General features: G+C 32.3%; 1 protein-coding gene across 1 annotated transcript; it reads right to left on the bottom strand.

Annotated features, from left to right (window-relative positions):
* Positions 1-10,608: 10,608 nt before the first annotated feature.
* On the bottom strand, positions 10,609-18,939 carry LOC106773464 (probable leucine-rich repeat receptor-like protein kinase At1g35710). The gene is made up of 6 exons (XM_014660154.1): positions 17,220-18,939; positions 15,958-16,310; positions 11,546-11,682; positions 10,884-10,961; positions 10,792-10,801; positions 10,609-10,695 (listed from the first exon to the last, which is right to left on the bottom strand). The coding sequence occupies exons 1-6, from the start codon at positions 18,937-18,939 to the stop codon at positions 10,609-10,611; spliced, it is 2,385 nt and encodes a 794-aa protein (XP_014515640.1).
* Between the last annotated feature and the right edge of the window lie 1,964 nt (positions 18,940-20,903).

Genomic DNA, 20,903 nt, shown 5'->3' with positions numbered 1-20,903 from the left:
AAATGTATAAATTTAATTTTTTTAATTAAATTTTATTAGGTATATTTGATGTTTCAAGCACGTTTCATTATGATATTTGGAATATTTATATTGTTGGATATATTTTTGCTTCAATCTCTTAACTGAGAAACGCGTTTGATAAAGTTAACAAAATTTGATTAAAAGAACCAAATTCATAAGTAGAGGGTTTAAATTAGACCAAAATTTTGAAAAGCGACTAATTCCAATTTTCATTAAAAGTTAAAGGGTAAAAACATATTTAACCCAATAATAAAAATAAGATTAAACATTATTATTTCTTTACATGAAATTTTTAGTTATTACTTCGTGGTTTCATTTTGTTTTTGTTGTTTTATATCATTATTACATGTTCTATTTTCTGTTTTTTTTTGTTCATTTTTGTTCTACTAATTTTGCTTTCACTATTTATTTTACTGCTTTTATGATTTTTTAGAATTTTGTTATATGCAAATGATTTTACATTGCTTACTTCTTTTAAATGTTTGCCTATTTCTATAAGCACTTTTAGTTGAAACACTCTAAAAGTTTCTTTTAGAACTAAATTAAATTAAATAGAATAAATTGTTTTATATTAATTTAATTGAACATATTGATAAGAAGGTATAGATATATTACTTTTATTTATTGGGAGACAAAGTTTGTTTCGCTAATAAAATAAATTTATTATAAATCACAAAGTATGTGCTAAGTTTGTTATTTGATGTATAATTATATTTTAATTTTATATATAACAATCCAATTATGGTATTTTATTCAAATTGTAATAAATGAGAATTTACATATATGACATGAATATAAATAAAGTCTACAAGTAATGTATTATCATTTTATTATGAATTAAAATCTTGGAAGTATTTTGAAAAGAAAACAGTTGAGATTAAAGCCAATACATTAAAATATAGGTTTTGACTAATTAAAATTTAACTATAGATTTTAGTTTCTCTAGGACAGACAAATAACAATATCATATGCTAAAATACATAAATAAGCTGGAGAGATTTAAAACTTAAAAGTTTTAAATTTGTAAATTCATAAATTTGGTTAATTAAAGATAATGTCAAACAATCTATCATTCATATTCATATTATTAAACTTATAGGAATCATTTAAAATATATTACTAACATTACTTCTGAAAGATTGATGTGTTAACTAACACCTAAGATTTTACACGTATTATTACTTCGTCACTCTTGCTTATAAGAGTTATAGTTATAACATGTTTGGACTTTTCTCGGTCCATAAAGTATGACAAGGTGAATTCTATACCTATCGAGCTCAACTTTCATTGGAACAAGAACCTCCCTCAACTCTCATCTTTAACTTTTTTCATCTATTTGATTCTAAAGATATTATTTGTTTAGTTCTTATCATCAATACATCCAATACAAACCACATGATAGTATCCCCTCCTTGGGAATAACTAACTCCAATATCTTTTCACACAATAATCTCCATCTATACGTATTTAATATTACTATATCAAGCATAGTCCATAAAGGGCAGTACATAAAAATATTCCAACTCTTCCCGTTATAGGGGCTCACTTGCAAGTGAGCACCCCACAATGTTATCCTAGCGTCCAACGTTGAGGACCGTTAAAGCCCATTGAAATAGGACCGCTCATAATGTAGACAGTGCCTAATGTTACACACCCTTGAAGCTCACTATGAATTGGTGCCCAACAGTACAATGTGACGTCAAACACCCTGATGCTTAGAACTCCCTAACCTAGTTTGTTCACGAGCCAATGCTCGACGCTCCCTGTATGCCACTCAACACCAGACTAGAAACCATCAGATGTAGGAAATATACAGTTTTCTCAAAGTGTTCCACTTTTGGTACTGATCACTCTTTTAAAAGATTTGTAATTGACTTAAAAACACAATAAAATGGTACCATTATCTGCTAATTGATTAAACCTCAATGTCCTAACATAAATTTTATCAATTTATTCAATTTCACACACAAACACACCTACACACCCCGCCACAAACACAAAAACACAGAAACACGCACACACACACAAACAAACAAATATGTCAAACAATTCTAAACCAGAAATCTCCAATTTTATCGAATATTCGTCACAGATGACTTCATAACTGTAAAGGCAACAAATCAGAACAACAATAATCAAACAATCTATACATGCAAATGGATACACCACTTTACATAAAAACTAACTTCCCTTACCTCTATTCGAGCTCTCACAACCAAGATTGTCTTTAAGCCCCTATTTGTCCTTCCAACGCTTTTTAGACACAGAGGGAGTCCTAAATTAGTTATTTAAACTCATATTTAGGATTACAGAATAGAAAAATATTCTAAGAACCTCTTAGTTGTCACATCAAGTGCTCATGTATTCATAGGTATGTAAAACACAAAATACCCTCTAAGAGAGTAAAAAATTAGACGTACCTATAGAAGAGAATGATTAGTTGGAAAAATAAATAAAACTTATATATTTTTCAGTTAAATTACTGTTATTTAACTTTTTTCATTACTAAAACTTTATGAATATTGTTTTATACTATCATTATTTACATGTCTTTAATAAAAATAAATAAAAAAATTGACTTAGTTAAGTTTTAGGCATTATAAATTTGTATATTACAATTTTTTATCTTAATAAAATAAAACTGTTTACATCTTTTCAATTGAATATATTATGTTATATTTTATTCTCAACTCATGTAGTATGATTTTGTAATATTAAGTATAACAAGACAGTGGAACAACAATAAAAATAAATTATTAGAACCATATTTGTTTTTACATAAAATAACATTATTTTATGTTTCTATAGAATTAGTTTGACTATTATTTTAAAACTAAAAGATATTGTAAAATGAAATTGATAGTAGAGAGAAAGAGAAAGAAGAAGAGAGTATAAGAGACAATGAAGGTTAAATTTTGTGTGTCATATTATTAATAGGAAAAGTCTTATTTATAGATACAAATGTAAATAAAAAAGGATACAAATCGAATAGTTAATATAAATATTTAAATCTCATAAATAATGATCAATCATATGAGTGAATGTAGCAAATCAATGGACAACCATTAATTTATAACACTCCCCTTCATGTCCATTGTTAAGAGAACATGTATTGTTACAACTTTACTAGGAAAAATCATATGAGATAAAAACCTAGTGAAAAAAAATGTACATCATTCTTTATTCCTCAATATAATATTGTTCATCACATATTCTATTTCTTCCCCTCATGTAAACTCGCATATTAAGGCGACAAAGTCCAATCTTGCGAATCAATTGCTCTAAAGTTCTCCTTGGCAAAGACTTTGTAAATAAATTTGCCCAATTTTCACATGAACGAATCTTTTGGATCTCTATATCATCCTTTCAATTGAAAAATGCATTATTGTCTTCATATATGGTTATTAATTTCATTTTTCCCAATGATAGACCACAAATATATCACACATGTTGAATTATAAACCTTAACCAAAAATATTCACGAGTTACCTCATGTAATGTTAAAATTTTGCATGATTTTATGATGTTATTGTTATGGTTTGTTTAACAAACTGCCATGAGATCGTTGTGCCATCACATGTGAACAAATGTTTTGTTTGTGATAAAACATTGTGAGGATCTAATAAATAACCTACATTATTAAGGCAATGATGTATATGTTTTACTCTAGTTCAATGTCTGTGAAAAACTATATCTTGCTTAACAAATTTACAACAAATACTATACAGGTCGAGTATAATTAGCAAGAAACATTAGTGCTCCTATAACACTAAGATATGGTACTTCTGGACCAAGAAGTTCGTCATCCTTTTCTTCAAGTCTAAAAGAGCCTTTATCAACATTTAATGGCCTCACAACCATTGAAGTGCATAAAGGATGTGACTTGTCCATATAGAACCTCTTAAGTACCTTAATTATATAAGCCTCTTGATGTACAAAAATTGCTTTTATTTAAATACTCAATTTGTAATCCCAAACAAAACTTTGTATTTCCAAGATCCAATTAAGACAAAATCGTCTAAAGAATAAACTGTCTAAGCAATCTTTGATTCAAAGTACAAAACTTTACAAACTTTCTTGAATCGCAAGTTATAGAAAATTAAGTGCAGCGGAAAATCAAAGTAGACCATGTGAATTGTAAAGTCGACTAAATGTAAAAGTATAGGGATAGAGAATTCAAAGGCAGGTTTTTATACCGGTTCGACCTCAATGCCTATATCCATTGTCCTTCCAGTACCAGGAAGCAAATGCACTATAATGGTCAAGGTTTTTACAACAAGGCTTTTATAGAGACCTCCATGTCAAAAATATAAAACACCTCTCTAACCCTCTAACCAAAATATAGGCAAACCACACAACAAGACTTGCAACAAGATGTCCCCTCTCCTGCAATCTACAACCTACTTTGAACAATCCTCAAAGTGTACCAGACTCCACGAGTCCAACCCCTATAGTCATAACAGGTAACACAACAATAACCACAGATGCCAAACAAGATTCTTGATTAACCCAGAAACACCTCAATTGTGCAGATTCTGATCAAGCAGTATGCGCAATGCAGTTCTCCTTCATAAACTCTTCAAAGAAAGATCATAATTGTCTTCTTGATGAGTTCTTGGAGCTCTAATATTCAAAGAAACAATCTGAAACAAAATATGAAAATGTTAGATTTCCAAACGTTTTTTGAAACAACTCAGGTCACGTCTATTTATAGATTTCTATAAATTTGACGCTCATGTAGTCGACTATGCTACTAATAAAGTCGACTGTATTATAACAGTTATAACAGTTAAGACACAATAGCAGCAATCCAATCAAACCAATTATTCTCAGTCAATACAGTTGACCAACATTCAATGCTCAACTAACTTTTAAAAATATAGTTGTTACTGTTCATGAGCATAACAGAATTTCAAATCAAGCAACTAATACAGTCGAATGCGTGGCGCACTCAGTCAACTTCAACATTTTAGTTCACTTTGAAATGCTTTTCAATGTAAAATCTCACATAGCACTGTTTCTGAAAATTTGTGCATAGTCACGAGCTTAATTCGACTTCCCCCATAATAAAGTCGACTTACAACTTGTAGTAATGCAACACATTGTAAGTTCATAAATGTGCATGTGGTTTTCTTCTTTCAAATCATGTGTAATGCAACCATATATGATGTAACATATACAAGCTCAGTAAATGTGCATTCGCATATCAAGATAATCATAAAAACATGTTCAACAATATATCAATTTATAAGCAATAGAACATGTAACACATCAACAATACATGTGTTATTAAAAATGTGTTGTCATCATAAAAAATCAGAGTGATATAGATATTGTGTTGTCAACAATCTCAACAATAACGAAGGAAAGATAACATAAGAAATGTGAAAAGAAAATAGAAATAAAAGCTTGTAGTGCTCATACATTGTCTAAAGCTCAATATCTTTTGAGAGAAAAATCCTAGTAAAAGAGAAAATCACCTTCAAGTTTCATAGATTGTATTGTATTAGAACACATATTCTCTCATTGAGAGTTAACTGTTTGTGCCTTGTAGAAAATTCATTTGTGGACTTGTTGTAAGTTATGACGAGAAATCAAATACTTATTTGTTCAACTTTGGTTGAATTGAACGTCTAGACAATTGTCTAGGGTTAGATCCAGGAGTGGCTATACTCGGTCTAGTTGTGTTGACTAGGAAACTAGGAGTGGTGGTAATACTCGCTGTAACCAGAAGTGGTGAGAATACCCGGTGATATCTTGGAGAGGCAAAACTCGTGTAATCTTGGCAAAACTCGTGCTTCCTTTTTTTTTCTGTTCATAGAATTTGAATTATTTCTCCATGTTGTTCCCACAAGAGTTATTTGTAAACCCCTTAAGTGTTCTTAAGGGAGATCTGAAAGTATAGGTTGAGTAAACTAGTATAAAAATTTGTGGTCTATTGCTTTCCTATTCAAAACATTTTCCATTTACTCATATTATAAAAACTAGCATCTAAACATCTCAATCTCTATACATTTTCTTTACAAGTTATTAGACGCTGCTTTGTGAAAGGATTTTAAGAACATCATTCACCCCCTCCTCCCTCTAGTGTTTTTCTTGTGATTTCAGATCCTTCATCTCATATTCTTTCTTTAAGCAATCAACTGCCTTTGTGATCTCACTAGGAGTTCCAACGATGTTTATGACATCTACATAAACAAAAATTTTGGTAAATTTATTTTATAATCATTTCATATAATTATAAGGACAAATACCCTTCTTTTAACAAGGGCTCACTTAGATTGTTATACAATTTATGTCCTGATTGCTTTAATCCATAAAGAGGCATGTTCAATTTTATTGAATAATCCTCTTTATAATTTTCCTTGTTGGGCTAATTAAATCCTTCAAGGAGTTTCATATAAATATCCTTCTTAAGAGAATCGTACAAATAGGTCGTAAATCATCCATTAGATGTAAATTTAGACCTTCTTGTGCAACTAGGCTAATCAAATATCGAAACATTGTTACATATAATACTAGTGAATATGTCTCTTCAAAAATTAATATCAGGTTTTTGTGAAAAACCTTAAGCAACGAACTCTACTTTGTATCTAACAATTTCACCGTTTTCATTTTATTTTTTATGAAAAGATCCATTTGTACCCAACGGGTTTTACACCCTTAAGTGTGTGAACTACAGGTCCAACAACATTTTGTTTAGCAAGCAAATCTATTTATGCTTCTACTGCATCTTTCCATTTTGGCTACTCATTTTTTTTTTCAAAAATCTTCAATGATAATTAGTTCTCGATTCTCATTGTCACTCATAACATTCATTGCTATATTATATGAAAAACGCTTGTGAATGTTGACTTTATTTTGATTTTGTATCATCTTATTCATGACATAATTTATTGAGATTTCATTATTACAACAATTTCAGGTAGCTGAGGTTTTTCTATAACTAAATCATTAATTATTTAAAATAAATCAAATGAGATTTCCACCTTTTCTATTAGGTCATTGTCTTTTAACTCCTTTTCTCATTTGAGGGTATTTATCTTTAGAACCATTAGGTTTACCATGCTTCAAGTATGTCTTTGGATCCAACGGGCCTACCACTCTTGAAGCATTTTATGAATTAATATCAATTCTATTTGAAACATTAGTCACTATTTATGTGATTTAGTTACCCTTTTTATGTCAATAAAAACATTTTGTAATTGAATGACTAATTTTGTAAAATTAATTATCCTTTGAACTTCTAGCTCAATTGTTTTGTACAAGGATCAAGATGAGATAATGATAATTCATTCTAATCAATATCTTTTTCTAATTGCTTTCTTTGTCTCCCTATGTTGGAAAAACTTATTCATCAACATGGCAGTCGACAAAATGAACTCTAAATAAGTCTCTTATTGATGGTTCAAGATATTTTATTATTGATGGAAAATCAAATCCAACATATATTCTTAATTGTTTCGGAGTACCCATCATATCAGACAAAGGGGCCCAATTTCTGATTCTCTTGGTATTTCTTTCATTTTTTGCACCATCACACGCGTTCTTAACTCTAGTAAACACACACCCTCACCATCATCACTCATTATCCCTTGGATCATAGACTCTAGTGCAACAGATCACATTGCTTCCTCTCTACATCTTTTTCAAAATTATTTAAAGATAAAACATGTTGATATATATTTACCCAATGGTACCATTGTCAAATCTTATTTTTCTGGTACTGTCCAATTTTCCCCAAAATTCATAATCCATGATATACTGTATGTACCAGAATTTAACATCAATCTTCTCTCTGTATCAAAATTAATTTCCTATCTTAAATACCCACTTACTTTTTCTTATGATTCTTGTCAAATACAGGAAATAGAAACGTGCCAAATGATTGGTTTGGCTAAATTGACAAAAGGACTTTACTATTTAGAAAACAAAAAGGAAGGAGAAAACCTTATTTTCTATGTCAACAATGTTGTTACCCCATCTTTATCCTCAACCAACCTATGGCATTTTAGGCTTGGCCACCTTTCTGGAAAACGTCTCAATGTCTTGTATAATAAATATCCCTTTATTTGAAAGCATGTTAATGAAAATTGTCATCTTTCAAAACAAAGAAAATTGTCTTATACCTTTAGCACGAGTAAAGCTTCAAATACTTTTGATTTAATTCATATGGACGTTTGGGGTCCCTTTTCTACCCCTTCTCTTCATGTTCACAAATATTTTTTAACCATTCTTGATAATTACAACCGATTCACTTGGATTTGTTTTATTAAAATCTAAAGTTGAGATAAAAACACATGTTCAAAATTTCATTTCCTTTGTTGAAAATCAATTTGAAACAAAAATCAAATGCATTCGCACAGATAATGGTCCAAAATTTTTTCTTAAAGATTTCTTAGCGCCTAAAAGGCATCCTTCATCAAACTAGTTGTGTTTACACTCCTCAACAAAATGACAGAATTGAAAGAAAACATCAACACATTCTTAGTGTTGCTCGTGCACTTATGTGTCAATCTCATCTTCCTAAACATTTTTTATCCTATGCGGTTAAACATGTTGTTTATTTAATTAACCATGCTCCTTCTCCTGTCATTCAAAACATGTGCCCCTATGAGCTTTTACTCAAACAAACACCTGATTTTTCCATGCTTAAAATTTTTGGTTGTTTATGTTACGCTTCCACAAATACTCCACGTCAAAAATTTGATACTCGTTCTCGCAAGGGAGTCTTTCTTGGTTTTCAAACTAGAACTAAGGGATGCTATTTTTTATTTGATTTCTAAAACTATCTTTATATCACAAGATGTTTTATTTTCTATATTTAGTTTTCCCTTCACACCAAAATCAAGTTCAAACATCATTGTTCCTCACATCACTATTTATACCCTTCTCATGGATCCATACCTTGAACACTATCAACCCCACTCAGCCCAACATTCACGTTATCCATTTATTTCTTAGGATTCACCTAACTTCTCACCTACTACTCATAGATCCACCCTTTACACAATCCCAAACCACCACACAACAAACTGACACAAGCTAAAAAATCCATCACCTAACCATTTACCCTCATCTTCAGATACACAAGTTTCAACACCACCCCTTCGTCGCTCCACTCGCCTCAACAATCCCCCTCCTTTCCTTCACAACTTTTAGTGTAATTCTTTGTCTACAATGCCAAATCCATCATCTTCCAAGTGCCTGTATCTAATTCAACCTATCATTAATTATTGTCAAATTTCTGAATTTCATCGTCATTATTTAATGACTCTCTCTTTTAAGCAAGAACCCCATAATTATCATGAAGTTGTTTCCGATTCTTGTTGGCTTGAGGCCATGAACGCTTAGATTGATGCATTGGTCTTGAATAAAACTTGGGATATTGTGTACAAGCCTCCCCATGTCAAACCCATCGATTGTAAGTGGGTTTACAGACTCAAACAAAGATCGGATGGCTTGTGGAACGCTACAAAGCACGTTTGGTTGCCAGGGTTTTGCACATATTGAAGGAATGGGCTACTTTGAAACTTTTTCCTTTGTTGTGAAAATTGCAACCATTCGCATTATTCTTTCTCTTGCATCCATTAATCGTTGGTGTTGGAAAAAGAATGGCTTAGTTTCAACACCAAGAGGGGGGTGAATTGGTGAAAATAAAAAATCAGAGTCTTTTCAAAAAAAATTTCGCAAAGTGTAAACCTTTCAAAATTTTCTTGAATCTCAAAAGAAAAAGATAAATTAGTGCAGCGAAAAATAGTTGATTATACTGAAAATAAAGTCGACTTTAAAATAAAGAGATTAGGGATAGAGAAATTCAGACATAGTTTTTATATTGGTTCGGCCAAACTGCCTACATCCAGTGTCCTTCCTGTACCCAGAAGCAAATGCCACTAGTGCAGTCAGGGGAAATGACAACGATTATTTTCGCTGATAGGCACCAGTTCCTGAACCGAGGCATAAAATGGTAGGATTTTGCCTCCGTTCAAAATTAACCAAAGCAGTAACATTTTTTTATTTTTTTAAACATTTTTCACTGGACTTTATACCTCGGTTCATGATGAACCGAGGTCGTTTCTCCCCCTCTACTGCTCCTGTCTCACTTATCCAGTGTTTGAAGTCCATAAAAGAGTATGCTTTTGTTAAATGTGAGTACCCACTAATTCTAACCTTAGAAGACCACCTTACACCATTTCTTCAAGCTAAAGTTGCAGAGGTAATGTCCATTGTTAACCCCTTCCCAACACACAGAAAGAATCTTACTTCCGAGTTCCCATTTGTGTAGGCATTGAACGCAAATTTAATCTTATTTGCATATGTTAACTCAAGTATTTGGAGATATTGTATACTACCCTAAGACTGATCTTCTCACAGAATTTCCCACACTAGAGTCGGTGAAAGGTTAGATTCTTATATCAATCAAACCACCATCAAAAGAATATCTTGAATCCAAGCAATTCAAGGATAGTGATAGTGATAGGGAATCAAATGAAGAATTATCGCTATGCGTTATCACTGAATTGGAAGTTGCTGCTGCTGATGAAAAGGTGAGCGTAAAGACGAATTTGTTTCTTGTTGTATTTACATTTATAAGTTGTGGATGCTTATGTCATCTTTTTCCCCTCTAATCGGATAGTCCAATGGAAATGATGTTGATGAGGAAAGCTTGAATGCCTGTGTTAACAAACCAGACCAATAGAGAGCACCAGAGTACAATTGTTTCTCCCCCTATACAGTAATTGCATCCTTTAAATCACTTTCACAACTCACATTCTTTTCCCTGCAAGACATTGACAACATGGTTCACAAGATCATAGGAGGGACAAAAAGAGAATACAAAAATAAGAATGCATGAAATTTACCAATTCAATGATATACAAAGAGAAGGCACACCACAAATCATAGCATCTCTAGCTCTAGCAACAACCCTAGAGTACAACCTACATCAGTAAAAAAACACCAAATTAAAATGCCAAAGTTTGAAAGCTGAATTAGAAAAGCACAATAAAGTTTTATATCCTTGAAAACGAGTCGATTGCTTTTCCAAATTGAATTGTAAGATACTAAAAGAAGAACTCATCAAACACTTACGTGTCATTACCACAGGTTGCTCCTTTGTTTACTCCACTAATTACCTGGTTTCAGAGTAATGTAATTAAAATGGTGGTTTGAATATTGTATATATGTATTTGATACCTAATGATAGATTTTGTTCATAGCACCAGAACCTACCAAAATAGGTTTCGACCAAGAAAACAATGCCTCAGATAAACCCAAAGAGACACAATCTGATGGGGTTCCTGACACTTCAAAGGCATTGGCACCATCAACTTGTGTTTAACACACAACTAGTGTCTCCCTAGTGGTAACTGAGTGACCACACAGAGATCTATCCCTGGATCACCAAAATCCCATTGTAAAGATCCTTAAGGGTTAAATCAACTCACCCCATTTGAAGTTTTGCCATAATCCACACATTAGAACAACTTAAACTCATGAAAAATCATGTCTTGAGGAAACTTACGATTGTGGGGGCACAGACATGAACATCAAGAAGAGCGTCACGGAGGAGTGCCAAATAGCAGGACTGGTTGGATGACAGCAGTGGCGACTGGAGATCTTGAGCGTCACGTTTTTTTCCACATTTTTCACTAGTGTGCACTATAATGGTCAAGGTTTTTACAGCAAGGTTTCTATAGGGACCTGTTTCTATAGGGACCTCCACATCAAAATATAAAACAACCCTCTAACCAAAATATAGGCATACAACACCCAAAGAACAACAGCAAGATATCCCCTCTCTCACAAGATTGAGAGAAGTAGATGATCACGTTTCCAATACACCTCAATCTTTACAGGGACTGATGACTGCCCCCACAGATCACCACGAGGCTTTCCAGTGTGCTTTGTCCTCACTTGCACACTTTCCGGGAAAACTTCCCGGAAGGTCACCCATCCCAAAATTACTCTAGGCTAAGCACGCTTAACCGTGGAGTTCTTATGGGTTAGGCTATCGAAAAGCAAATGCATTTTGGTGACATGAGTAACCAAATCAATTCCTTTAAGCTATCCTTCAACTGTATAGTCCCATACCTATACAGTCTCCATATCCCTCTCATTCCGGTGTATGTTCGATTCGTCCATGTACCCCTTCCACTAGAAGTCTGCCAGGAGCCGCTCCTTGTCCGTGCCTCTTGTACCGGCGATCACTCCCCGCCCTCTTAGTGCCCGAGCGTCACACTTCCCTTATAAACAATCTCAACAGTTGGCAACTTCAACAATAAGATATTAGCAACGCATTCCTTCATGGGGATCTTATTGAAGATGTGTACATGTTCATTCCCCCTTGATTAGGCTTTTATGATTCCTCTAATTGTTTCAAATTGAAGAAATCTCTATTTGGTCTCAAGCAAGCCATTCACAAATGGTATGAAAAACTTTCTCTTTTGTTTCTCTCTTATGGTTATATTTAAGCCCAAGTTGATCATAGTTTGTTCATTAAATTTTCTGGTCCTGACATTACTGCTATGATTATATATGTTGGTGATATTGTATTGACTAGAAATTCACCCATTGAAATGACTCATATTAAACATGTTCTTTACTCCAATTTTCACATTAAGGATCTTGGGATTTTAAAATATTTTCTAGGCTTGGAGGTAACTCATTCAGAAAGAGGGGTTTCCCTATGTCAATGGAAATATTGTATTGATTTACTCACGGATGTTGGCATGCTTGGCTGTAAACCTTCCTCTACCCCCAACGAATAGCTCTCTTCGCCTCCATCAGGACTCTAGCCCCCTCTTGGTTGATCCTTTGTCCTATCAGCGTTTGGTTGGAAGACTATTATATCTTACTACTACACGTCTAGACATTGTATATGCCACACAACAACTTAGCCAATTCATGGCTCATCTGACTCAAGCTCATCACCGTACTGCCATGAAAGTTTTAGCTTATCTCAAAATTTGTGCAGGCAAAGGTCTTCTTTTTCGTACAGATTCTCCCCGACAAATATCTGGGTTTAGTGATGCCGATTGGGTCACTTGTGTTGATTCTCGGTGATTTATCACTGGTTATTTCTTCTTTCTTGGAAATTCCTTAATCTTATGGAAGACTAAGAAATAAAGCACTATATCTCGCTCTTCTTTTGAGGTCGAGTATCACACTCTTGCATCCACTACATGTGAACTCCAATGGTTGTCTTACTTGCTTAATGATCTTCAAGTCACTTTTTCTAAATTTGTTGTTTTATTTTGTGATAACCAAAGTGCCTTTCACATCGCTACCAATCTCGTCTTTCATAAACGCACAAAGCATCTCGATATTCATTGTCATTTAGTTCGTGAAAAATATCAAGAAGGGTTAATGCACTTACTGCCAATTTACTCCTCACATCAACTAGCTGACATATTTACCAAATCTCTCCCACCTAGATTATTTCATTCTAATCTGTCCAAGTTGGCGCTAGTTGATATTTTCCTACATCTAGCTTATGGGGGCTAATAGAAGCAATGCCCAATTTGGCCTATAGAGCACATGCAAAAGCAAAACAGAAAATATCACAACAGAAGAATATGCCAGACAATAGTATTGTATATAGGACTTATTTGTTTTTTCCCTTGTCTTGTTAGGTCATCTTTTGTGTATATATATTACCTTTTATGAAAGGCAATACATGAATTCCTTTTGCATCTTTACCCCTTTTCTCTATTTTCTTTGTCTTTGTTCTTTTAGATGACATGAGGTTTATGCTTACTACAAGGTCCATCAAAGCCTTTCCAACTATCAGGCTTCATATGGTCACAGGTAGTGTAAAATAGCTTGGATAATGTGTTTTCTGAGGCAAAGAATTTTGGATTATAACATTGCATCCACGTATAGTTCCATAATTTCATCTTCTTGGATCCTCCTATTTTTAGTAAGCAAATATTTCATGAGCATTGCATATGTTGGCATCTGTTCCATGACTTCAGTGAATGGCACGTTGATTTGTAACCTCTTTATTATATGTAGAAATATAGTGAATTGCCTCTCTTTGTCTTTTCTTGTAGGTCTATGAGGGTAAGACAAATGTGTGAAAGGGGAATTTTCATTCTTCATCAGTTTCTTTTTTCCCCTTTCTCCTTCTCTTTTCTTTTTCTCTCTGATTTTTTTCCTAATTTTCAATTATTTGTTTCTACTCCTACATCATTACTATTTACATTCTTTTAACTCCTCTCTGTATTTTTCTCTTCTTTTTCCATCTCTCCCGACTCATCCTCACTCTCATTTTCTTTTTTACTTGCCTCTCTTTTTCTTTTTCTGACTCAGTTATCTCACCTTCCTCATTTTTTCAAATTGTTTATGATCCCTTTATCTATCATTGTGTGTTGTCTGATAGTAATAACTTTGCATTGTTTCTTAGGATTGATTCTTGTATTGGCTGAGATTTTTCTTTCCTGTTGATATGCTAATTGTTATGATATTTGACCAAATTGCACTTCAAGATTTCTAAGAGATGCTTTTGTGTTCTTTTGATTGGAAGTTGACACTAGTATGAATTGAGGTAAAGCATCTTTAATCTTAGAAACTCTGTCTTGTTGTTAAGTTTGTTGTCCTTGGTAAGGTATTTATGCAAATTGTTTATTTAATGGTCCTTCCTCTTGTCTCCAACTTGAATGTCGATTTTAATTTTGATTTGATCTCTAGTTGTTCGAATAATTGTCTAGCCTCTTATTGTTATTCATGTAGTTCACCTCCTCTTCTTTTTTTTAGTCTATGTGGTAAAGCAGTGACCATTTTGATGTTCTCTCGAGCAAAAATCGCATCTCAGCACTTGTCGTGCTAACCCATGAGGTTGTGGCTCAGGTTGCTATTTTTCATCAATATTTTTCAACTCTTCCATTGAGAAATGAGTTTATTTTATGACAAAATGGCATGTGTCATAATTCCTCTCTTAGAAGGTTCACTTTTGTCATATTGTACTTGATGGTATTGTTGCTAATGACTCAATTATTGGAGTGACTTCTTTAACACTTGAAGCAAATATATCTGAAGTTGAAATTATTACGTAAGTTTAACATGATTTTCTAAGCAAATTTTATATGGAGATACATTTGGTGAACAACAAAAAATTATGTTCAAGAATCATGAATCATTTAAATAGGTTTACACGCAATGTTAATTAAAATTTCCATAAAATGTTAATGGTTTATTACATTATATTATCTAACAAGCATAAAATGTTATTCTTTTCATCAAAACTTTTTTACACCGGCAACGCTCCCTTCTTCCTAAACTTTTAATAAACAAAAAAAGTAAGTAAAAAATAAAATTAAATACTTTTTTTATTACTATATATTTTTTTCAATTTCATTTTAGTTTTTGAAAATTTTCAATTTAGTCTCAATGAAACGAATTATGTTGACTTTTCTTTTCATAAAAGGGATATTTAAAATGATACTAAATTGAATTTGAAATGGTGGGATGAAAATTGAAAGGTTTAAATGCTTTGTTGGTGTCTAAGTTAAAGTAATAATCTTCAGTTTAGTATCCAGTTTGAAAAATGTAGATATTAAGTTCTACAGTTGTCAAAATTGTATGAAAAAGATAGCACAGGATAGAGAAAAAAAGTGCAGCCACGTAAGCGTGGAATTAACGTCGCTACTTCCAATTTAATGGATAGGACTTTGTTCATACAATTTTGATAATTTTGAGGCATAATATCTACATTTTTAAAATCGGGTACTAAACTGAATATTATCACTTAACTTAGGGACAAAAAAACATTTAAACCAAATTGAAAAAAAAAGAAGGTATTGTAACATTGAGACAAAAAGACTACTACCCAGAACAATATTCTTATAATCAAGAAAAAATGACGTCATTGAGTCATATAATAGAATCACATCATAAATAACTGAGAGTTTCCTAACTTCTACCAATTATATATACTTTTTGCTTCGTGAGTTGGTGGATGGAAATGCTATCAAAATGCCAAAGCAATGGTGGCTTGGAAGCTAAAAGCTCATTAGCTATTTCCTGCATTGATGGTCTGGATTTTGGGTGGGGACTCAAACATGCTAATGCCAATGTTACAACAAGCACAATATCTTGCATATCTTTTCTAAAATATGGTAGTGGAATACGTGAATCCAATATATCTTTCAGCTTCTTCTTCTGAATGGATGGTTCTGATAAACAAGAAATCAATTCAGCTGGATGTCTACCCATCATTGCTTCCAAAACCACCACTCCAAAGCTATAAACATCACATTTGGTGGTCACACTCAAGGTGTAAGCCAATTCTACATCAACCAAACAAACATTGTAAGTAAAAGGGTTATCAAATCAAGATTTGAATTTCTGTTTTTCGAATTATGAATGATAGAGTTCAGATACATTGGGAAGGCACTTCCAATATATCAAAGATAATATATATTGTTAAGTATAAATACTTTAAACCAGAAATGGACAAAGATAACTTCAGCTAGTGATAAAACTAATAATTATATTTTGTAGCCTTTATTTTAGATGTAGATTATTGGGAATATAAGTGTAAGTTTATGTCTAACATGGAATAAAAAAGAAAAAATTGAGTAATGTATATGAAAGAAAACTTATAAACTCGTTGTCTAAAGGTTTTATGTTTTCCTGATTAATCATTCCTTGAAAGACTCGTTAGGGTATCAAAGTCGATATTTAGTTTTGATGACCAGCTGGTTGAAAATCTAAGTATGATTCTAAGTCCTATGTATTGAATATAAATGAGAAAATTGAATAACATCGACTTGTAAGGGATCCAAATCACTTTAAGTCCCATATATTGAATATAAATGAAAAAGTTAAATAACAAGAAAAAAATTCATAAACTCATTATTTTAAGATACCATATTTAGAAATCCTCTCTAAAAAGATCCATCATAGATGAATGTGTGATGGATAAAGGTGGATAATTAAATACAATAAGTTTGCAAGTGCTTTTTCAAATTACTTTCCATTTAAAATTACACCTCACACGACTTTTTTTCAAGTGAAAAAATTTGAACATCATGTGAATACATATTCATGCATTGTGAGAAACAGAGTTATTTAAAGTTCATCTTATGATATGAATAAATACACAGCAAAAATGTATATGATTCTATTACTTTCATGCAAAAGGTTGTCCGTAGAGAGATTGAATTTGTGGTTCCATAACAACAATAAAACTTTACCTGGAGCAACATATCCATAAGTACCAGCAGGAAGAGTCTGATTTGATGAATGCAAATCAAGAAGTCTTGCAGTGCCAAAGTCTGAGATGAAAGCCTGCAACTCTGAGTTTAACAAAATGTTGTTACTGCTTATGTCTCTATGAACAATGGGTGGGGTACAATCATGGTGCATGTGAGCCAAGCCATAGGCTATTCCTTTTACAACATTTATCCTCTTGCTCCAATTCAGCTCTTGAGCTTCAACATCATAAGACAAATTGCAAAATAAGCTTCCTCTTTCCATATACTCATACACTAAAAACATACACTTGTTATGCAAACAAAAGCCATAAAGCTTGATAATGTTACGATGGCGAATTTCTGTCAAGATCTTGGTCTCATTGCAAAAGCTCTTGTAAGAGGATGGATTTTCAGATTCTGCTTTGTGAAGTTTTTTCAGTGCAACAATTCTGCCACTGGGAAGTTGTGCTTTGTACACACTCCCATAAGCACCCGTTCCTATGCAATACTTTATATCAAAGTCTTCTGTGGCCTTAATTATGTCTTCAAATGCAATCTTACCATCATAGTTCCAAATTGAAAGCATGTCTCCATTCTTTCTTCTTTGCCCATTTTCAAACTCATTATGGAGGGGGCAGAAAACATGAATTCCCCAACAGACAAGGACCATTGAGAAAATCATGCCATTGAAGATAGAGAAGACAAGTATCATTACAAGAGAAATATCAGCATCAGAAACATCAACATCAAAAGAGCAAGAATCTTTCATATCCTTGTTACCAATTAAAGAGTCTTTTGGAAAACCACAAAAACTGTGATCTGAAGCATTAAAGGAATTGTATGACAAATTAAGGTGAGAAACAGAATGAAGGGCCTCAGGTATGTTGCCTGTGAGGTCATTATAACTAAGATCTAGATATGAAATATTTCCTACTGGAGAAGGAATGCTCCCATTTAAAGAGTTATTCCTTAACTGCACATACTGACAATGCTTCAAAACATCATCTGGGATAGGTCCCTTAAGATGATTGTTGGAAATATCTAAACTTTGAAGTCTTAGGATTTTCCCAATCCCAGATGGAAGGGAACCATTTATTTGATTCCAAGATAGTTGAACACTTGTTAGTTCTGTCAGTGCAGATATCCCCTTTGGTATAACACCAGAAATCTTATTATGAGAAAGATCCAAAACTTTGAGATGGATCAAGTGCTGTAAAGTAGAAGGGATCTCACCAGTAAGAAAATTGTTAGAAATATTTAGTGTCTGAAGTTGATTGAGACTTGAAAGAGAACTAGGCAACTCACCTTGAAGACAGTTAGAAGACAGATCAAGATGGACAAGCTTTTTAAGAGAGCTAATTTCTAAAGGAATATTTCCTTTGAGTCCTGATCCACTAAGCTCTAGACTGATTAAATCAGGGAATGCAGCCACATTGAAACGCTGAATATGAGCTTGTGTTGAAGGAATATAAAAATTGTTCTTAGTTGAAATCTCTGTAACACTTTGAGCTTCATTGCACACAATACCATTCCATTTACAGTATTCTGAGATATTTTGAGCTCCCCATCCACTCTGATAAAAAGCTTTTTGTTCCTCATTTGTGGATGAGGAATTGGAAGCTGCTATAATGTCAGCAATGACACCTTGTACGAACAATGCATAAAAGAAGATAACAGATACAAGATCCAGTAATGGTAAACTGCTATATGAGTTTTCCATGCTCAATTCAAATTTGAATGATTGAATTTTCTAAACTTATAATGCTACTGGCCCTTGGATTAATTATGTGTTTGTAACACTAGCCTAAGCAATGTCCACCAGGATTATGTGGAAATTTAGGATTAAATTTTGAAGTTTCCTTGCAATTTTCAGTTACATATGATATGGTTTTGCAGAAAAGACTTTTCAAATTGTGGTTGATGATAGAATGAGAAATTTAAGGTTAGTTTGGAGGAAAGTTCTTCTTAAATACTTTAGAAAAAAAAATAGAAAAAGAAATATAAAATTAGTTTAAACATGAGTTATACATACAAATTTCAGTGACTTGTTGAACGCAACAATGAATGCCCTTGGTCCCAGAACTTTGAACATATGATACTGGCATGAGATTATGGTTTCAATTTGGAATTTTCTTTCAAATTTTAGAGAAAAAAAAAAAAAAAAGAGCTGTTGAATGGGACTAAGTCTATAGCCGTGCAAAATACTTCTACACATCGGAATTCTAAGATTATTGGTTGAAGAGGGTTCATTGATAGATTGAATGAGGAAAATGGGCACATATTTATCACTGTGCTGATAGTTTCTGCAAAAGTCAAGGTCATGCAAACCAAATATTGGTTCAAGTTGTCACTGTTGAAATGAATTTGAAGTATAAGCTTTAAATACTTTAAATAATTAACATCAACAACTTAAAAACATTGCTTCCAGTTTTATATTAATAAAATAAAAATTAATAATATCTGTTTCTACATTTTATCGAATAGTTTTTTGAGATGGAATCTGATTGTTAAATTTTAACTTGATATGACAAATATTAAAATTTAAAAAATTACAAGTGTTATTTTATATTTATTTTTAAAAATTATAAATTTAAAATAGGAGTTTTTTTTTTATCAAAATTAAACATGTAAAAAATAAAATTAATTTAGATATTTAGATTGAGTGGTTGGGGTGATATTTTAAAAAACTATTTTAACATGTATATAATTGTAATTAAATTTAATTATTAATTTAGCATGAAAGAAAAACACATGATTTCATTTCAGAAAAATAAATAAATTTATATTAAGTTAAAATTTTAAATATAAAAATTGAATTGAAAATAAGATAATGTAATATTTTCACACGACAATAATTTTACATGTGAAACAGAATTTTAAAAAACTAAAAAGAAACAAAAAATAAAATAAAAATATTACAAACTCCAAAATATATATGAAAACAATATTAATTACAATAAAAAAAATAATTTAATTAAATTATATAATCATATTGGACATTAAGCCTTGAGATGTGTGACACCCATTACTTCACAAAACATTGAAAATAAAAATGAGTTTGATGATTGCAATTATAACATATGACTCAGGCAAAAAAAAAAAAAAAAACGAACTTTTTTCATACGTACATTATATGTAATCACAACATATATTATCATCAATCCATTAAAAAGAAAATCTTTCGGATAGAAACCATTTTCATTCATATGAATGGTTATTGAATCCTTCTTATTCAAAAATATAAAGAGAATAAAATTCTAGTTTTCTCTTTCAAGTCATATTGTTTCTTATTGATCATGTTTTTTCTCTCACTTTGGGGTTTTGATACCCTCATCTTTACACCTTGTTTATAGCTTTTAAGTGAGGGTTTCAACACTCTACCATGGTCTTTACACCTTGTTTCTCCTCTCCTTATATTAGGACCCTTTCTTTGGAAATGATCACTAATGTGTTTTCAAAAATCAAATTTCTGTCAAAAATTACAAAAAAACATTTCACAAAACTACAAGTTTCAAGAATTTTGAAATTTGAAAGCCCAGTTTTGTCTGGCTCCCAAAGCCCAATTTAGTTTGACCCACAAAGTCCAGTTCCCTTGAGCCCCAAAGCCCAGTTTTGTTTGGCCCTCAAAGCCCAGCTCGCTTGGCCCCCAAAGCCTAGTTTTGTTTGGCCTCCAAAGCCCAACTT

Source organism: Vigna radiata, chromosome 9 (genome assembly GCF_000741045.1).
Source record: "Vigna radiata var. radiata cultivar VC1973A chromosome 9, Vradiata_ver6, whole genome shotgun sequence".
NCBI classification, from domain to species: domain Eukaryota; kingdom Viridiplantae; phylum Streptophyta; class Magnoliopsida; order Fabales; family Fabaceae; genus Vigna; species Vigna radiata.
This window is presented reverse-complemented; position numbering and strand designations above follow the sequence as displayed.

Bases quoted from the DNA above. Each gene is read 5' to 3' on its own strand.
- LOC106773464 (XM_014660154.1), bottom strand. From the start codon at position 18,939: ATGGAAAACTCATATAGCAGTTTACCATTACTGGATCTTGTATCTGTT. The intron at 16,311-17,219 runs GTAAAGTTTTAT...TGGTTGATGTAG, and splicing joins TTATGGATATGTTGCTCCAG to AATTGGCTTACACCTTGAGT. The intron at 11,683-15,957 runs GTATATATAATT...TGACCATTATAG, and splicing joins ACCAACTCACGAAGCAAAAA to TGCACACTAGTGAAAAATGT.